Source organism: Oryctolagus cuniculus, chromosome 15 (genome assembly GCF_964237555.1).
Source record: "Oryctolagus cuniculus chromosome 15, mOryCun1.1, whole genome shotgun sequence".
Lineage (NCBI taxonomy): Eukaryota > Metazoa > Chordata > Mammalia > Lagomorpha > Leporidae > Oryctolagus > Oryctolagus cuniculus.
Genome location: NC_091446.1, coordinates 24,831,917 through 24,851,470, shown reverse-complemented (window position 1 = coordinate 24,851,470; position 19,554 = coordinate 24,831,917). Strand labels below are relative to the sequence as shown.

General features: G+C 43.6%; 1 protein-coding gene across 2 annotated transcripts in view; it reads left to right on the top strand.

Annotated features, from left to right (window-relative positions):
• SORCS3 (sortilin related VPS10 domain containing receptor 3) overlaps nucleotides 1–19,554 on the top strand; it is a 646,463-nt gene that overhangs the window by 509,861 nt on the left and 117,048 nt on the right. For both annotated transcript variants that reach the window (XM_051823565.2, XM_051823568.2), the window contains one exon: nucleotides 12,528–12,617. In XM_051823565.2, coding sequence (XP_051679525.1) covers nucleotides 12,528–12,617 — 90 coding nt within the window. The remainder of the gene's footprint in view (nucleotides 1–12,527; nucleotides 12,618–19,554) is intronic.

The window sequence follows — 19,554 nt, the reverse complement described above, 5'->3', positions numbered from 1 at the left end:
TTGCATGGGAGACAAGGAAGAAGGTCCTGGCTCCTGGCTTCAGATCAGTGTAGCTCCGGCTGTGGTGGCCATTTGGGGAGTGAACCAATGAAGGAAGACCTTTCTCTCTGTCTCTCTCACTGTCTGTAACTATACCTGTCAAATAAAAAAATAAAAACTTAAAAAAAAAAAAGTGAAGGCTTCCTTCCTCTGAAGTATCTGAGATAAGTCCTGTTGAAGTGGACTGAATGCAATTCTTGTAGGTGAGAAACGCTACAGTTCTCATCATTTTATATTTTAGTATTTGTCCTCAGCCTCTTTATACAGTGTTCATGGCCTGGCTAATTCTCTTTATTATTTGAATAATCTGTCATTCTTGGGGAATCAACTACAAATAATAGTTAACAACCAACACTGATTGAGTAGTTACCATGAGCTAGAGTTATGTATTAATGGATTTAATTATTCTTACACCCTATGGGATAAATACTACTCTTCCATCTCACAGAGTCGGTGCAGAGAGATTAAGCCATTCCCCCAAGGTTACACCACCAGTAAGCCACAGAGTGGAGATTTTGATCCAGGCAGTTTGTCACCAGGCCTTGTTTCTCAGCCACTGCAGGATTCCGCTCTTTAAATAAGAAACCAGCACATTCTTATTTGCCTGGGGCTGTGTGAGGGTAAGTTAATAAGCACACACAGTTTCACGTAAGTAGCTGCTTAACACCTTTGTAGAGCCATTGAGTAAGTACAAAAGAAATTGACATTGTCGATTCTTAAGATGGTACAGTTGAAGACGTTCCCACTGAGGAAGTCAGAACCGGTAAGTGCGGGGCGCAGAACACAGGGGATGTGACATTTTCAGGTCCCTGCTTCATGTTAGCCACATGTTGGGCCTCATGCTGTGAATATGGCAGTGTCTAGAGATGAAGCTGAGACCATGAGGTGCTTAAGTGCTTTTCCTAAAGACACATAATAGCTGATGGTGCCCAGATGTTTAGAATCGCCTGCAGGTTTGTTTCCAAGGCTCTTGGTTCATTTTCACAACAAAGGATGAAAGTAACCCCAAGGTGCACAAGGATAAAATTCCTTGTAATCCAGCTGCAACTTTTGGGTATTTTCTTGAAGCACAGCTTCATTCTTTGTAGGAACCACCTCTGCAAAGATAAACAGACCGATAAATAAAATTAAAGTAAGATTATTGAGCCATGTACTATAGGTCTTTTATTAAAGATGTCAAATAGAAATGAAGCAGAGTGTTTATGTCATGCATGCACCATAAATAAAAAAATTTAATAAAATCTACATACACCCACAACTTCTTCCTATCTCTTCTGGAACCAAGATCTGGTGACTCACTTCCTGGGCTCTCACACCCTGCATCCTCTCCAGCTTTGTTGATGACCTTTTTCAACTCCTTGAAGATCCATCCCCACATTTTCTTCTCAGCTTTCCTTTTCAAACAGTTCAGCCGCTTCCTGATTCCTGTAGTCCTGCACCCTCAAATCTGTTTCATCCCATTCAGCAAACAAAATATCCTTCAGTGTTGGGAAGCCACTCTTCCCTGAGGCAATGGGAACATAAAATCTCACCTGCCTATCTGTTGCATATTAGGCTTTGTGTGTGCAAACATGTGCAAGCATGCCACTCTGTGAAGGAGGATGTAGGACAGTGGCTGTGTGTGCGGTCTCCGGAGTCAGATAAACATGAATGCACATTCCGGGTCAGCCCTCTTCTAGCTGTGCAATTTTGCCACTGTATGTCTTCGTTGACATGAGAGACACAATGGGTCTGGGCTCTGCAAGGCCAAACCCTGGTTTTATTGTAATTGTATGGGAGCATGAGAAGAGGTTAAGTCAACATGGTGGTTCTAAGATGGGTATTTTATAGCACCTTGCCTGCGCTATGCTTAGGAACCATGGCATTGTCACTGATCTTATATTGTCATTTGTATGTTACTTGTCGGGCTGGCTTTCTCAAAGACAGCACAAACCTCCTGAGCTTACGTGCCATGACTTCCCTGGCAGCTGACACAGCCTAGGCACTAAAATGCTGAAGAAGTCCTTACTGATTGAGAAATGGAGCACAAAGTGGCATGGGCCCAGCCTCAATAATGAAATATTTAACGATGTTGAATGTTCGAGGACTGATATGAATTTGGCCAGGCCTTTAATTAATATGTGAATTCTGTAGTGGGTGGGATAGAACATCTTGTAATCTACTTCTCTGTCTCCCACGGGAGAGTGAACTCTCTCGTGGCCCCATTTTCCATGTTTTTGTGTTGTCGATCACTCAAAAGAGTATTTGATGTAAAATTATCATCTACTTGTAAAAATCCATGCAATTATTCCCCCTTTGAGTTTTTCTGATTCTGACTCAAACAGATTTTAGAAACTGAACAAAGTGAAAAGAGCCCGAGGTTACAAGTCAGAAGTTCTGAGATTGGCTTTGAGTCCTACTTTTTAGTAACAAGGTGACCTAACGTGGCCCATGTAGGCCTCAGGCCCCTTAATTCTAAAATGAGGATTTAATTAGACCTCATTTGCAGAGTTGTAGTTGGATCAAATGAGATTTGGTACAATAATGAAAACTAATATCACAGAGTACAGTATAGACATTACTTGTTACGGCGTGGTGTGTGGTACTAAGCACGGATTAAATAGGAATAAAATATATCATCTACCGTTGAAGATATGACGGTACAGCGAGAGACCCAAGATGGACACATTCCCTGTAATTCAGGACAGTGAGTAGTAAGCACAGTAAGAGGAACACAAATCAGGAGTCCTGGGAATAAAAAAAAAAGATGAATTCTTGGTGCTGGGGAAGTCTGAGTTAAGGAGGTGAAATTCCTTGACATTGGATCTGGGCCAGGACAAGTTCCTCCATATAACTTGTCCTAAACTAGCCATTCTTTAAGTAATGCCTGGAGCAGACACTTTAGGCTCATTCAGGAGTGTATAGTTTAATGGACATTGTTAGGTTTAGAGACCCAAGTTCAAATCTGTGCTCTGCCACCTTGAAGCAGAATGCCTTGTGCACATCAGCTACTTTATCAGTTAATTGGACTGAATAGCACCTCCTCCACAGGACCACCCTTCATGAGGGCAGATAGTGCATACAATGTGAACACAGAGCCTTGTCCTCCAGCTGCGATTCCTGTGCTGATGGAAGGGCAGAGACACGACACAGGGAGTGCAATGGAGACTCTCCAAGAGTAGCAGTTGGCATTTCACAAATACTCATGGCTCTCTTGGGGAGGTGACAGCATTTTCTGAGAATCAGCTTGACAGATGGTTTAAATCCACACACTGCTGTCCTGAAACTCACTCGTGAGGCATGAAAATCCCATGCTGGTGAAGCTTTGCGGTCGTATCTAGCAGCCCACATGCAACTCCAAACCATCTGGAAATCCCGTGTCCCAAGAAAGCAAGCATCCCTGTGTCTCTAGAAAATGATTTTGTTTAACTTGCTCTTTCAGGATGTTTTAAATACCTTGAATATATCAATAAAACATCTATTTTCTAAGCAGCTGAATGCACCTGCCATTCATCCCTCGTGGCTGAAGACATTTCTGCTTTATAGCTGTGCCCATCCATTTCCTCCTTCTGTTTCTCATGGGCTTATTGTCTCTCTTCATTCTGCACTTTGGTAGAGCACCTCTGGCAAATTTCAGTGTCCTGCACAGTCAATAGAAGGGGCAGATCCTGATTATCAGCTTGAGTTGTCAGTGAAGATACTTGTGAAAGTATTGGGTTTCCACATAGACGCCACAGGGCTATCCTTACATCTATCTCATTGTCTCTATGGGTCACTTTTTATTATTTCATCTAACTTATTCATGAGAATACATGGGAGATGATCAAATATTAGTTCCATCTTTATAGAAAAATAGCTCCTAAACACCAAGAAGTTAGTGATTATGTCTAAAATTGCATATCTAATAAGTAGCTGAGCTGAAAATAAAATCCCAGATGTTTCTGATACTAGGACCTTCTACTCTTCTTCCTTCTCTCCTCTCTCACTATTTTGTTTTTATTTTAAGAAGTTCTGGGATATTGTAGAAAAGACAGACGCTAATGTCTAGCTTGGGGAGATCTCAGTCAAATAATTGACCTCAAAATGCCCAGTCATAAAAAGAAAATACTCTGTGTGATACATTGAGTTGAATAGAAAACTCATATAGGTATAGAAAGAGTATATAAGCCAAACTCCTGTAATAGCCACCTCTAAGTTTCATCTTGTACAAAACCATGTGATTCCACAGTTCACAGGGAACAGAACCATGTCTGAGTGGAGAGGAGTGCTTTGATAGCCACCTTTTTAAAAATTTTTAATTAATTTATTTATTTTGTTTATTTGACAGGTAGAGTTACAGACAGTGAGAGAGAAAGACAGAAAGGTCTTCCTTCCATTGGTTCACTCCCCAAATGGCCGCAACAGCTGGAGTTGTGCCGATCCGAAGCCAGGAGCTTCTTCCTGGTCTCCCATGTGGGTGCAGGGCCCAAGCACTTGGGCCATCCTCCTCTGCTGATAGCCAAATTTCACATTCCTCTTCAGGGTTCCATGGGCAGCACCACCTTCCTTTTTTAAGTTCTTCCATCCTTATCTATAACACTGACAATAAACTATCCAGGGTTTAGCTGTTACTATATTATTTGGGCACATTCAGGTCTACCAGATTTGGGATTCTAAAGTGACAATAGAAATCTGTATCTGTTCTTTTGCATTTCTTCATTTATATTTGCATTTTTATGCACAAAATAAATCTAGAGGAGGAAAGGCAAATTTCTTTCCTTCTGAAGTGTCAGATGGACATACCTAGAACTTTTTCCTCTCTCTCTGAGTCATGAGATCCGGACACAAAGGTAAGACTTGCAGGTTTTAGTGGTCCATTCTTCGGTACTAAACACTCTGTTTTTCTGGTCTCATTGTGTGGTTTCCTCCAGGAAGTTAACCCAGCTGAGGGCAAAAAGAATTCCAATTCTGTATCTCGGGTCATACCTCTTGATTCCTCCAGGTTTCCCACATAAACTTCCACTATAGTCAGTCTTCATAACGTCCCCAAGATGGTAAAAGAGGGGTACAAGCACCTTTGCCTCCAGTTGTCTGGAGATAAGTGATGGTTGATGAGCATTTACTATATGTCAGCTGTAGGGACAAAGCCCTTTCCTGCTCTGTTATGTTCAATCCCTTTGGTAAATTGTCAGTACTATGTACTAATATCTCCATTCTCCAGATGAGGTAATTAAGAAATTAAGTAATTTGATTAAGTTCACTAAATGAGCAAGTAGAAGAAGCAGAATTCAAATATAGGTCTAACATCCTAAACTAATAATGCTGTCATTCTTAAAAATTCAGAAGAAGAATCCTCTTTGTAAAACATAAAAAGACCCTGATCAAGTCCAGACTCTTTGATGTATTTGAAGAAATATAATCAGAGATAGGCATATTAATTCTAGTAGTAAGCACAATCTGGACACAAATCCTTTGTCCTATGTGTTGTTAACTCAACCACCTTTTCTCTGTCTTACCAACATTCCCAATAGGAAGTAAGGGCTGTAAAATTTTTTGTTAGGGCAAATGAAAGTGGCAGTTCCTTTGCCAGTATTTTTTCTTCAATAAGTGCATTGGCAACCCCAGTAGGTATCTTCCTTGCAACACCTCCCATGCACACACACAGATAGAGCTTGTGGTATTGACTTCAATATCAATTATCTTACCCCGAATCTGTTCTTGGTGAAGCTATTTGATGGCTATTATGTTAGGGTACCAATAAAAGATTTTATGTGCAAATCTGTTTCAAAAGTGGTCCAGCCATAGGTCGATGTTCACGTATTGAGTAATAGACCCACTCTTTCTAGACACAGGCAGATAAAAGTGTGTATTACATTAATTTCACAGAGCCTCCAGGACATAAAATGAGCAAACTCCAGTTCAACAAACACTAAGTTCAAAGTCAGACAGTCCAGCAGAGGACATAACTTGCTGATAAGATGCTGTGTTGTTCCAAGTGCTGTGCTTCCATTTTTCATTCTGGCACGTGGTGTGGCACCTCAGGAAAGCAGCATTGGGAGGTGAGCTCAGGATGGCAGAGGCCACAGAACCTTCCATGGAGAAGCACCATGGGCCGTCCTGACTCAGCAGTTCCCTGGATGGGACCTTTGGCTATCTGCTGATGCTTGTGGCCCGCTAATCAGAAGCCCATTTCCTTGTTTCCTAAAGAGAAATTTTGATCTTTGAAGGAATTATCTAAGTGGAGAAAGAGAAAGGCCTAACAATGCCAAGATTTATTTTAAATAATCTGTATGGAATTAATGAACAAAGAAATTGGAAAAGTTAATTGTGCATCATAGCAGCCTGACTGCTCGTTTTCTTTCTTTAAGGAGGAAAGAACAGTGCAGAGGGTGTGTTGAGAGTAGCTCAGAGATACCTAGCAAGGTGGTTGTTTCTTCAGGCTTAGACAAGCTCTTCGCATCATCTTAGGCCCAGCATGGTCCTCTAACCGGAAAAGTTTCTAAATGTCGTTTCCTGTGAAGGCAACAGCTCTGTGTAAGCTGAATTTATTCCATTATAGTCCCTCTTATTCACAAATTCCAATAGCAGCACCATCCACTCTTGTGCAACAATAGAGCATTGATTTCTCAGGGCTGAGAAATTGACAGGAACTTTCACATAGAAAGATCTGCCTTGTTGGTGGGCGTCCTATCTGGGAAATTGGAAGCTGAGTGCCATGAGATCCATTCCCCTCCAGAGAGATCTGTGGAAACCTCACATAGCCTGAGGCCTGGGCATAAACTTTGAAAGTCAGATTAAGTGGTTTATATTCCATATCCACCACTTACTAGATGTGTCTTTGAGTGTGTGTGCCTTCCCTATGCCTGAATTTCTGTACCCAAACGTAAAACAGAAGGCTCGGATGTATAGAGGAACAGTGCTAGAAGTGTCATCTGTGATTCGGATTTTTACCTAGTACTAGGTACCAGTAATGTTATTAATAATAATAATTATAGTAGATAATAATATCATAAAGGTCAAGCACCTAGCTTATATCACTCAAATGTTACTTTTTGCCTGTTCTTTCATATTACCAGTGCCCGCTGATAAATTCTAGAGACATTATGATTTCTCTTGTCTATGGAAGAAGTAGGCTCATCTTCTGAATCTCCAAAGGAAGACAGAAAATGAATCAAGGCCTCTTGATTCTGTTCTTTTGGGGGTGAACAGGCAGATGTCCCTCTTTCTCCAGGGAAAGCCATCATTCAGAAATGAGAATAAATGAAAACAGTAAGATATGTTGGATTTGGCTTGGTCACGGCAAAAGAAGGAACAAATCAGAAGAGACAGATGTGTTTAATGGCCACTGCATTTGTCCAGAGGAATCATTTTCACTGGCCAGGAGCCCAATTAAGCCTGTAAATGGAAATCCAGAAAATCAGATTAACGAGCCAATCATTAGTAAGGAAAAGACCCAGCTAATTCTGTGTTTAGCATGACGGATGGGCTCAGAGCAAATAATTGGATGACATTCATCAAATGTAAAATAAAAGGTGTCACTGAAAGGGAAAGTGGTAATAATCTCTGGATTTACAATGCCAGCAAATTTGGTGGTTAGGAAAGGAAAAGTTCATCAAAATAGATTAATAGTCACTAAACTTTATTCCTTCCTTGTGTGGTTGCCAGAGAGCCCACAAATAACCCCAGACAGACGGCGAACGCATCATCCTGGTGTCACCCTAACATGGTGAGGTAACTGCTCCTGAGGTGCTAGAGCTTCTAGTGGAAAATGTCTCCCCTCACCCACGCGGGCACTGGCAGGAATGGAGAGTTCATCAGGAGCTCCACGACGTAGTCACCAGTGGAGGAAGCCAGACTCAAAGTCTCTCTAGCTAAGCAGATTAATCCCAGCAGTCCCTGATTCAGTTAGTCAAGATTTGCCCTTGCTCCAGACCTGATTCTCTGGGGATGTGCTCTTACTGGTTGAGGGGGTCAAGCATAAACTGGAGCTGGAGTTAACATTCTGTATTTAACAGCAAAGGGCTTGCGATGTTGGGGAGTTTGGTCGATTCTTCTCAGCTTCAGTTTGTTGAGCTGCAAGGTAGGGAGATACAAAAGACTAAATGTATATACACACACGTGATCTTTTTTTATTTCAGGTGCCACAGAGTGGGGGCAGGGTTTGGGCCCCCAGACCCCAAGGGACTCTGTCTCCATGGCCCTGCTGGGTGTACAGCCCATGCAGCAGCTCTTATAGGTTGGAGTGCAATGTCTACAGCTCCCTCAGGCTGGACTTTCAAATTGGCAGCTCTACAGTCCTGCAATCTGCAGAATTAGCACCATGTGGATGCTGCTTAGGTTTACATATGATTCTATGATATCAGAAGTACCTGGAGAGCCTCTGGACTCCTTAGTCTTTGTATGGCACTTTCATAGTTTGGACCGTTCCAATTTCCATGTCTTATCACTCAGGCAAATACTCTCCAGGTTATATGTATGGGCTTATGAGAGAGAGAGATTCATGGATTGTGTAGGGCAGTAGCAGATAGGATGAGTCTGAGCACCACAGCTGTGAGGCTGATCACCCTATTAAGAGGACCATTCTTTTTTCCTTGGACCTGGTGACTTGGAAACCCCATTGGACCCAGTCTTGTGCTCTGTTGCTGATAAACGACCTGGTGATTCTGTCAGCCTGCCTGTCATAGAGGAAATTGGGGACTTGCCACCTTTCAGTCGGATCTGATTCCCCAAGGGAATATTTGACAAAGTTCAGGTGTTTTGGGGAGAGCTGGTTTGTTGATAAGAGGATTTATTTAAAGGATTTAAAACTCTGCAGTAGGTATGGGAGTCTCCTTATGGGGTGATGACAGTGTTTTAGAAATAAATAGAGAGGAAATGGTTGAACTACATTGTGAACATACTATATTAGATGACATTGCTTTGTAAGCTTTAAAATGGTTAAGGTGGGGCCTGTGCTATGGCAGAGTAGGTTAAGCCATGGCCTGCAGAGCGGGCATCCCATATGGATGCCAGTTTGAGCCCTGGCTGCTCCACTTCTGATCCAACTCCCTGCTTATGTGCCTGGGAAAACATCAGAAGATGGCTCAAATCCTAGGGCTCCTGCACCCACATGGGAAACCCAGAATAGGCTACTGGCACCTGGCCTTGGTCTGACCCAGTCCTGGTTGTTGTGGCCATTTGGGGAGTGAACCAGCAGATGGAAAATATGTCCGTGTGTGTGTGTGTGTGTGTCTGTGTGTCTGTCTGTCTCTCAGTAGCTCTGCCTTTCAAATAAATACATACTATTAAAAAATGGTTAAGCTTGAGTCATGTGAGTTTCACGTCAACAATAATAATAAAGAGCAGTATCATCATTGTGAATGCAGAGTTCACAGTGTGCACTGTGAACTACCAGCCAGTGAACCCGCCCATCGTCATCGACCTGCCCATGCCAGGGAGCTCCTGACTGCGCTAGCCCCGCCCCCGCCCCGCTGGCTGCCAGTGCTCAGAGGAGGCCTTGGATGGAGAAAATCCGGTTTGGCTGTCGGGACCCCGCGCTCCTTACGCGGTCCTGTGTGTCCTGGCCTGCGCACCTTGCTAAGGGACCTGTCTGCTCGGGGCCCCGTCTTGCTTGGGAAGTGACTGAATCTTCACCCATCTCTGGGAGGGCTGCTGTTCCAGGGAGCCTCGGGAGGCTCTTGCACAGAATCTCTCGGGGGGGGGGGGGGCGGGCAGGAGGGTGGTGGCCTCCTTTCCCCCCTTACCCCGCCCCCCCCAGGCCAGAGCACGTTTAGGGCACCTTAGGAACCAGGACTGGCACTGGCCGAGCCCTGGGCCCGAGCGGCACCGGCTACAGTGGCCCCTGGCTACAGCAGGAGCTGCCTGGTCATGGGGACTGTGCTGCTCTGCAGGCTGAGGCCACGTGGTCACGTGTGCACCCCCTGTTGCTTGGTAAGAGTCCCCTGCAGGGCCATGCAGAGATAGGGTTGGGGTGAGGTGGGGGTCACCCTCTGTATTTGAAACATCAGCCTTGCGCGTACCCTGGGGCTTAGTTTTTAATGATGTGACACTTAAGTCCCGTTCCTGGCCCCCTCACCGGTATTTCTGCACCTGCTGTATGTACACTGTGCCCCTGAGAGGCCCCTCTCCCGCTCCAGGCCAGGCACCCCATTTGCAGACACACAGTCTCCTCCCATCTTCAGAGGGCCCTGCAAAGCAGGCACTGTTGTCCCGCCCGAGCGAGGCGGCTCCGGCTCCGGCTCCGGCTCCGGCTCCTTCCCCAGCATTGCATGGCCCAGGCGCTGTTCCAGGCGTGGCCTGTGCAGGAGCAGCTCGGGTTCATTTGTGCTCGGGGGCCCTGAAGTCCGAGTCCAGAGCTGGCTGCACCCCAGGGCTGCGGCGGTGGCAAGGTCTCCGGGGTGGCTTTGGTGGCTTCGGCTCTGCTCGGTTGCCATGTGGACCCAGAACTGCGGACTCTAAAAACTGTTTTCTTAAGGTAGCTTCAGAGTGCGGTGTATTTTTATGTGGAGGAGAGAAGCTATGGCGGCAGCTCTGAAAGCCGTGCGCGGTGGAGGGCGGCGAGCTCCGCAGCCTGTGGCGTAGCTCCGTTGTGGCTGTGGTTTTTTTTGTCAAGCATGTCAGACAATAAAGTCTTTGTAAAAACCAAAAAAAAAAAAAAAAAAAAAAAAAAATGCATAGCAGCACAGTTTAGGAAAGTAAATACACCTGGAAAGAAGGCAGGGGGTCAGGACAGATGAGGAACACATAGATATGTGGAAATTGTTAAAGGTCCATTTCTGTAATGTTCCAATTGTGTTCCCCAGTCATGCTGCATCGGCATCAGCTGGAAACTTATTAGGAGAGAAAATTCTTGAACCTCAACCCAGATCTCTTGAGTCAGAAACTCTGTAGATGGCACCCAGCAGTCTGAGTTTTAATAGACTTTCCAGGTAATTCTGATGCAGGCTGAAAGTTCAAAACTATTGATCTAGTTCCTGAGTTGTCAGGTGTGTTTACATGTGCTGGTTTTATAATTAAGGATGAAAACAAGTCAAACAAATATATGGGATCGTGTAAGGATGAAGAGGGTGATGGTGTGTCCAGACTCAAAGATTATATCTTAATGTGATTCCATGCACTTACGACTCACTTTAAAAAGAAGAAAAAACACTTCTCATCAACCCATTGACCTTAGTATGTTAACCCCTACCTTTAAGCCAACACAGAACAATATAGACTCTGAATAAGAATCTTATCAAGATAAAAATAGGAGTCTTAGAATGCAAGGCAAGAGTGATTCTCAGTAGAATGTAGACACCTAGGGATAGTGTTGCATGTTGAGGAGAAACCAGTGCCTCTGTGTTCGCAGCCTAAGCTACTGCACTGAGTTTTTCCCAGGCTCTGCTTTCATGCTGATTCTAGCATGCGCTCTGCCTGGAATCTTGTGATGCCTGCTTTGTGGACTGCCAATCTGGGTAGAGACCGGGGGAGCCATGGGCGGTGCCATCTTCAGAGTAAGGAGTGAGAGGTGGCTTTCAATAGAGATGTGATAGCCTTCTGCTCCCAGCAGTTGCTGTGGATCGGTGCCAGATTTGGGCTGGAGTGGGAGGACTGGCCTGTCTCCAGTGTGTGCTTGGGCCTTCGTGAGAACAGCGCCTGTGCCTCAAGTAATTGCCTCCTCAGCACAGCAGCCTGGCTTCTATTGTTGTCCTGCTATTTTCTCTGAACAGGCCACGTTAGCTTCTCTTGTGAATATTAATTTCCCCTGAGTTAGGATAATTGGGCTGAGAGCAGCCATCTGCAGTGCTGGGCTGTGTTGGCAGGACTTTCCAGCAAGCCCATGCCAGGCGACCATTTCTTGGGATGGTTTCCAAGTCACCCAACTGAGAAAAACCGTCCTTTCCCAAGTGACGTTACAGGGCTTGTCCCTGACCCCCAGTCGCGAGAGAGCCGAGATGGAACTCAGACCCAGAATTTCTGCCTTTCAAATCTGGAGTTCTTCCTCTAACCCTTTAAGTAACTTGCACGTGGGAAGAATCAAATATATTAATGCATAGATTTGTAAATGCGAGCGAAATATTTGTCCATAGATCAGATGTGAAGTAATGAAAGCTTTGAACAACAGTAGTTTTTCAGAGCTAGGAAAAAACGCCTTTGCCAATTGTGGTTGCAGTGGATTAATCAACTGCTAAAATGTTTTTACAGAACAGAATGAATGGATCATGGGTGGAACCCACATCCATAGCTTCTCTATTTTCAGTTGAAAATACTTAACAGATGTGGTGTACCATAGTTAGAGCACAGTGACCAAACAGAATCCATACTTGCCCTCCCAGAGAATGCAAGAGGGGAAGATTGTTGTAATCAACCATGTGTCTTCTAAGCATCTGGGCATGAGGGCAGCTTATGGTGCCATGGGCTTGGAGACTCAAGACCAACAAAGGATAGTCTCTAAATGGTAATTACAGACCTACTGGGTAATCACGCTAATACTTTCCGCCATGTGCCATGACGCATGGCTCTGATCTCTTTGTGTTTCCCCCATGATCCAGGTAACCACTGGTGGAAGAGCCAGCTACTACGTGTCTTATCGAAGAGAGGCCTTTGCTCAGATAAAGCTGCCCAAGTACTCATTGCCAAAGGTAAGGCATGGAGCACCTGCTGCCCGACAAAGTGAGGGTTGGGGAGACTGCCTTGCTGGGCTGCGGGGAGGATTGACCTCGGCTGGGAGACTGACTTACCACTGGGGGTTGGCCTCTGCTGATGTTGTTCAACCTGGGTTCCGGTTCCGTATTCCCTACTCAGCAGGGTACCAGGCTAGAGCTTTGATTTTCTGCAGCTCAAATATCTGGTATAACATTGGGTCACTTCCCAGGGGTGATAGTGAAAGGAGTGGTAGCTTTTAATATCTATTCTGAATTTCCCTCTCTCTTGCAAAGGTCTTATTGCCAAATAGAAGGCAAAGTTCAGGCAGGAACTCAGATGCTATGTGAGTGTGTGCATGTGTGTGAGCACGCTCACGTGAGTGTGTGCATGAACAGATAAGTTTGTTTGCCAGTGTTCTTGCTTCTCTGTGTGTTTTAACGCCAAATAGAAGTGCACTATGTATCTTTCCACTCCCCTCTGCCAGTATAATTAAAAAGGGATGATATACTAGAGTGTTAATATCAAATGGTGGCTTTTAAACTCCTGTATTGGCAAAATTATAAAGCATACTCTGTGCATCCCATTCCTTGTGAACATTGGCTTCTGGGGGAAAGAGTTATCTTAGAATCTCAGTGCGAATATGGATTAGACATAATTGCATCACTGCAAAATGAGGCTACAGAGAAGCGAAGTCTCAGGTTGGACACATTTCAAGTATAATGTAGCAAAGATGTGTGTCTCTAAGCTGGTGCTAAGACACATATTGTTAATGGCTAAATGAGGACATGCATGGGAAGAATTATGGGAAAGGTAGGGAGCTAGTTTTCTGGCCCCTGGTTGCTTTTATACATTCGGTTACTTACCCATGTATATTTCTTCATATGTTCTTTCTTTCATGCATCCGTTCAACTCTTACTTTTCTGTTCTTTACTCTGTACCAGGCCCTGAACTAAACTCATGGAGAGAGTAGTGAATAAGATGTAAGTGGCTCTGCGATGAACACACCACAGAGAACAGAGAAGCATTTGTAGGTATAGGGAGTGTTACAGCAGTTCAAGGGCCATCTTGGAATAAAAGTGGAGCTCATCTCATATAAGTGGTGAGGGTTGTTTCCTGGGGAAGCTGGGATAAGAAGACTAAGGACTTCATTCTGAAAATAAGGGTCAGGAAAAGCTGAAAATAACCACTGTCCCTTGATACCCATGGGGGACTGCTTTCAAGACCTCCTCGGATTCCAAAAGCATGGGTACTCAGGTCCTTTGTGTACATGGTATAGTGTTTGCATATAACCTATGCAATTGTCCCATATACTTTAAATCAACAATAGAATATTTATGATACCTGATATCATTTAAGTGCTTTGTATATTGTTAAGCTGTATTGTTTAGGGAATACTGACAAGAATAATAAAGTGTATCTGTGTTTCATACAGATATACCCATCGCAGGCCTAACATTTTTGATCTGCATTTGGCAAAATCTGCATATACAGAACCCATGGATACTGAGGGTTGACTGTACCTGCACAAGCTGCACAATTCCTATTTTAAGATAGGGAATGGTTCATTTAAAAAACTAAAAAACCATGTTGAGGGACTGGGTTGCACAGAGAGAAGGGGAGAGGCTGAGGAGGTGGGCAGGGCCCGTGCTGAGTAGCTTTAGGGGCCCATGGGAACGGATTTCTCATTTTCTCTACCTTCTCTGTGATTTCATGGTACTGTTGTGGAGTATACTACAGTGTGTACCCATCACACACTCTATGCCCAAGCAGAATAGAGGTATTCCAGCTTGGAGATGAAGAGGAAGGAGGTGGTTAGAACCATGCTGTTGCTGAGAGAAAATGCCTATTCTCAGGGAACTGAAAGTTTCCCTGTATCGTATTCGGAAATGAGTTTCTGAAAGGTTCCAAACCTTCTTCCTAGCACAGGGCTATTCTGTCTCTGTGCCTGTGCAGATTATACACTTGTAACCTTCTGAGGAAAACAAATAGTTCACTCCTATGGGCAGTGGGGTGGCAGGTGGGAACAAAGGAGGCCCAGATTGACCGCAACCCCAGAGCATTCCATTAATGACTGGCAGTGGCACGTGCATTTACTGTGGCAGAGCACCCTCCCATCCGTGCGGCCGCTTTGGAGAATGTCATCCAGAGCAGCTTCTCAGTAATGCGAGGGCTGCTGTGAAAATAGCTGGATGGTTATCGATCCCTTTATTTGCCAGGATTGGCCCAGGTTTTCAGAGTCATAGCCGAGGAGGTGGGGACAGAGAGGGTGGAGGGAGATTGGTTCTTTCCATTAATTGAAAGTCGAAAAGGCTTTTAAGCGAGTTGTTGCTGTTCCATGCAGTGTGGAGGCTGCTGTTAGGCATCATGCTTAAAAACAAATGTGGGGAAAAGCTGCCTGTCCCCATTGCCCTGGCACCCCTGTGCCCAGCCCATCAGTTCAGAATATGCCCTCCTGGGGCACTCAGTGGCTATGCAGTGTTTTGCAGAGAAGGAAATGAGCACCATTAATAATGAACAGCATTACTAGGAGCTGCAGCCTTGTGCTAAGCCCGCCATAACTCAGTCCCTAGGCGATGGGCTGGCACTGTCTACCCAGTGGACTTGAAAAGCACACAGTGACAGAGGGATTGGCGGCAGATGATAGGGTGCAATGGTCGTCCAGGGAGAAGTTGACTGAGCATGTGAGCAGAATCCCTGAGCTTGAAACTTACTTATCCCAGAGCCCTGGTCTTCTCATCTGTAAAATGGGAATAATAATACTGTTTGACAAAGTTGTAAAGATTCAGTGAGTGACTCATTGTTGGTCGAGTATAAAGTGTTCTGCAAATCTAAGAATGATTATGATTTTTGGGGAAATAATATACAGGTGTGGGGGATCAATGCTCATGAAGGGATCATGTCCCCACCAGGCCTTGGACTTAATATTGCGTAAGAACCTCACTTTATCACTTTGAGAGTGATGTACCCTCCTTTGTCTCTTAGATTCTGGATGTATTTTTAACCCACCACTCAAATAATCATTTCTATGAGAGAAAATAATTGTATGTGTTTTTATATGGGTTGCAGTTTGGTTATGACACTGTTGACCTTTGCATGAGCCCTGGGTTGAGAAACCATCCCCCATTTTGTGTTTGGGAAGTGGCTTTCTGCAAAGAATTACCCTCCCTTTATAACTTCTTTACCTGTAACAAGACCAGATTCCTGTTCTTTGTCTCATAAGTGATCAGCTATTCTGTTGCCCTGCTGTGCAGTCTAGACAAAATGGCTACTAATTTGACTTGACTGACAGTAAGTCTGACTTTTCTGTTATCCCCAAGCCCCTGAACTTTGATCCACACTTGACCTCTGCAAGAATTGAGATCTTGGAACACTATGCAATTTGGAATAGCAACCCTTAATAGGCTTCTGGGAATCATTTGACCTCAAAGGAAAGGAATTTCCTGTTCAATTGACACCTGTTTACCCTACTTTGCACACTGAGTTTTCGCTAGTCTTGGTTTCAATTTCCCTGTAAAAATATGTATTTTCTGCTTTCTCTGTGATTGTAGTTGTGGTTATTTTGGTCAGAGTATGGTACTGGTAATAGTTCCTTTACATAAAGCCTGCCCTTACCTAACTCTGGGTTTGTTTTTATTTGACAGTAGACTATAGTTCATCCCACTTGGAATGATGAAAGTGAGAAAAGGGAAATGTGTCTTAGAAGATTTTTTACAATGATAATGACAAAGATATCAACATTTTTGTTCCTTAGTTTCTACATTTTCCCCAAGTGCTAATTTATCCTGCTCCGCTGTGTCACAGTCACTTCCTTAAGGGTTTTTTGCATTTCTAAATTCTTTTCTTTCGTCCTGGTTACTCTTCACACCACTGCTAGTTGTTCCTTGCCATCATATTCTGTTCACTGTTTGACTACACATCCTCAAGTCGTTGTTGCTGTTGACTGCTTAGATGCCAGAGCCATGAGATAGCACTCCCTCTTTGTCGTTATTCACCCTCCTAGAGCTTCTGATGCTAAAACTGAGAACCACACTTGATAGTCTTCTCTTTGGCAGTATTCGATTCTGATCTCCTTTGCTGGGCCATCTTCTTCTTGGCACTGTTTTGATGTTGGTGTTCCGAAGTTCTTCCTGCATTCTGCATTTTCGCTGGGCGACCTCATCCTCTCTGTGTTTCTGTTCCTGCTTTCAAGTTGGTGAATCCTGTGCATACAGCCCTAGCCCATATCTCTCCATAGACCATATTCCCAAGTGCCTGCCTGAACTGCATTCTCATAGATCTTCCTTGAGCAGTCTAGAGCTGAGCATTTAGTCTCCATAGCCCTGTTTCAACCTATGCCCATGTCTGCTTACTCCATTTGTTTATTCAATAAACTTTTGTTGACTGTCTACCAAGTGTCAGATACTCTGGTAAGCACTAGAGATAAAGTGATATAGTGGTTATGTTTGATGTTCTTCAAACTCCAAGTTTAGTAAAGTCCCAATCTGAACTTACTCTTACTTAATTTTTCCTCCTTCCATTTCTGTCTTTATCATCAAACTTGAGCCTGCATCTTCTCAGTGAATAAGGAAATGGAACCTGCTTTGGAGTTATATTGAGGCAGCCAGATTTAAGAAAAACTTCATTATTGTTAAGATATCTCCCTATTGGACCAATTTTAACTGATGATTTTCTCCTTTTTGAAGACTTAATATTCTGACGATTATTGTTTGACCCTGATTGAACAGAAGACCCGTTTTAAAGAGTGATTATCCAACACAAAGTGATTCCCCAGACTTCCATGTCCCAGAACCATGGGCAGTGCTTGTCCAGATGGTAGAATATTTTGACCTATTCTCTCAGGCGGTAGAACCCATGAGTCCACATGCTCTCCAGGCCACTTTGAAACACATCAATGTTGTATCTGTGTTGATAGGGTGTTTAAAAGGTTAACTTCTTTTTTAAAAAAAATCTTGATTCATTTATTTGAAAGCCATAGAGACCTCGAGGGAGCCTCAATCTACAGTTCACAACCAAAATGCCTAAAACCTCCAGGGCCAAAATGGAGGTGTAAACTCAACCCATATCTCCAACATGGGTAACGGGGATCCATCATCTGCTGTCTCCAGATGTGTACACTAGCAGGAAGCTGGAATGAGGAACCAGAGCTGGGGATTTAATCCCCATAATTCCATAAGGGATGTGGGAATCTTACCCAGTAGGCTAAACACCTGTTCTAAATGGTTAACTTCTTGATCTAAATAGTCTTGGATTTAAATCTTAGTATTGTCATCTGTTAGCTCAGTGACTTTGGAAAACTAAGAACTTCTTCAGAAGACATACAAGAATCCTAGAGTGTAGTGTTTTAACCCAGAGCCCGTAGTACCTGTTCACCAGGTGGCACAGCCCCAGGACAGCCATTAACACAATACACATTCACAACAAACCTGGCTTCTCTAATCCTGACCATGCCCTGCTATTTTAAGTTGTGTTTTTCCACTTCTTTTACATTAGTTTAGTCTAAAATAACTTAGCTCATTCATTTTTATGACCAAAACATCTGGGAAAAACCAGGCATTTCCATTGCATTCTTAACAGGGTAAGTGAATTTAATCCGTGTTTCCTGCAGCTGCTATTTCCCCTCCTACTGGGTTCTTGGGCATTCATTCCACACCAGCACAACACGATCTCATCACATGGTTTTTAAGAGTAAGGTTTCTTTCCATTTTCAAGCAGCTCAGCAGGAACCTGTAATTCTACAAGGTTTGTAAACACAAATGAGCAAGTGAGGTCTTAGCCAAGGTGACCTAGAGAGTTCAAGGCTGGAGGCTGAGATCTGACAAAGAATTTCCAATCAAAAAAGAAAAGTCTAGAACTTTTTTCTACTCTACCTCCCAGTTGTCCAAATCAAATGCATGTGTTCCATTATAAGCCACCTTGGAGGAGTTCTTGGTGGTTCTTGCATTATGGATGTTGTTGCCATTTTCTATTTAAACAGTTTCCTGGGAAGGTTGGTCAGAAAAAGTAAAGGCTAGGCCCTGTCTAATTGTTAATGTACTATCAGATTCAATTGCGCATGGTCCTTTTACCTGTGTCTCCCACCTCTGTGATGAGGGGCTTCTCCTTCTGCTATGTATTACTGTTTGGCATACACACTTGTCTATTTATGCATTTTCAATTAAAGCCATTTTGGCAAGTGTTTATCCATGCCACCCTGTCCTCCCTAGGTAAAACCTTGAATTTGTGATGATCTTTGTATAATGCCTAGCCACATATGCAAACTGGCTTTTGTAAATTATATTGAATTGTAAACTTTTGGGTTTGATTTTAGAAATGATCCAGTCTAGCATGGAGACCTGAAGTGACTTCAGGGACCAGGAAGTTCAGATCATTATGCAGTGGTAGGTCATGAGAACTCATAGATAACAAGGCTGAGACCACAATGATTTGGATTCTACAAAAAGACCAAAGACTCCGGTATTCAGTACAGAATATGGATTAGACTAAATACCTGTGGTCTGTATTTATGACTTAGGGCACGGGTGTGAAATACCTGACCTAGAACTTGTATACCCAAATGCTTAGTAGATAATGAGGTGATAGGGAGAACACAGAGGTTCAAAAGGGTTGTTCTGCCGTTTACCAACTATGTGAGATGAGCAAGTTGGTCATCTTCTGTGTCCCTTATTAATTCTTTAGTAAAGTGAATAGAATCATACAACCCCTGTTGAGGACTTGTGTAGATTCTTAGTAGGAAAAGTACAATTAGATGACTCTGAATAATGCCTTAATAGTAACTATTTTTATTGGTACCCCAACTCGTCACTGGTTAGGTGAGAAGGTTGGGGAAACTGAACCATTTAATTTCCTCTGACTTACAGCATTGCTGATACAATGGTCCCGAACACTAAGTTCCAGGATGAGTATCTTTTCCTCTTTAACAGTGATTTTCAAGTA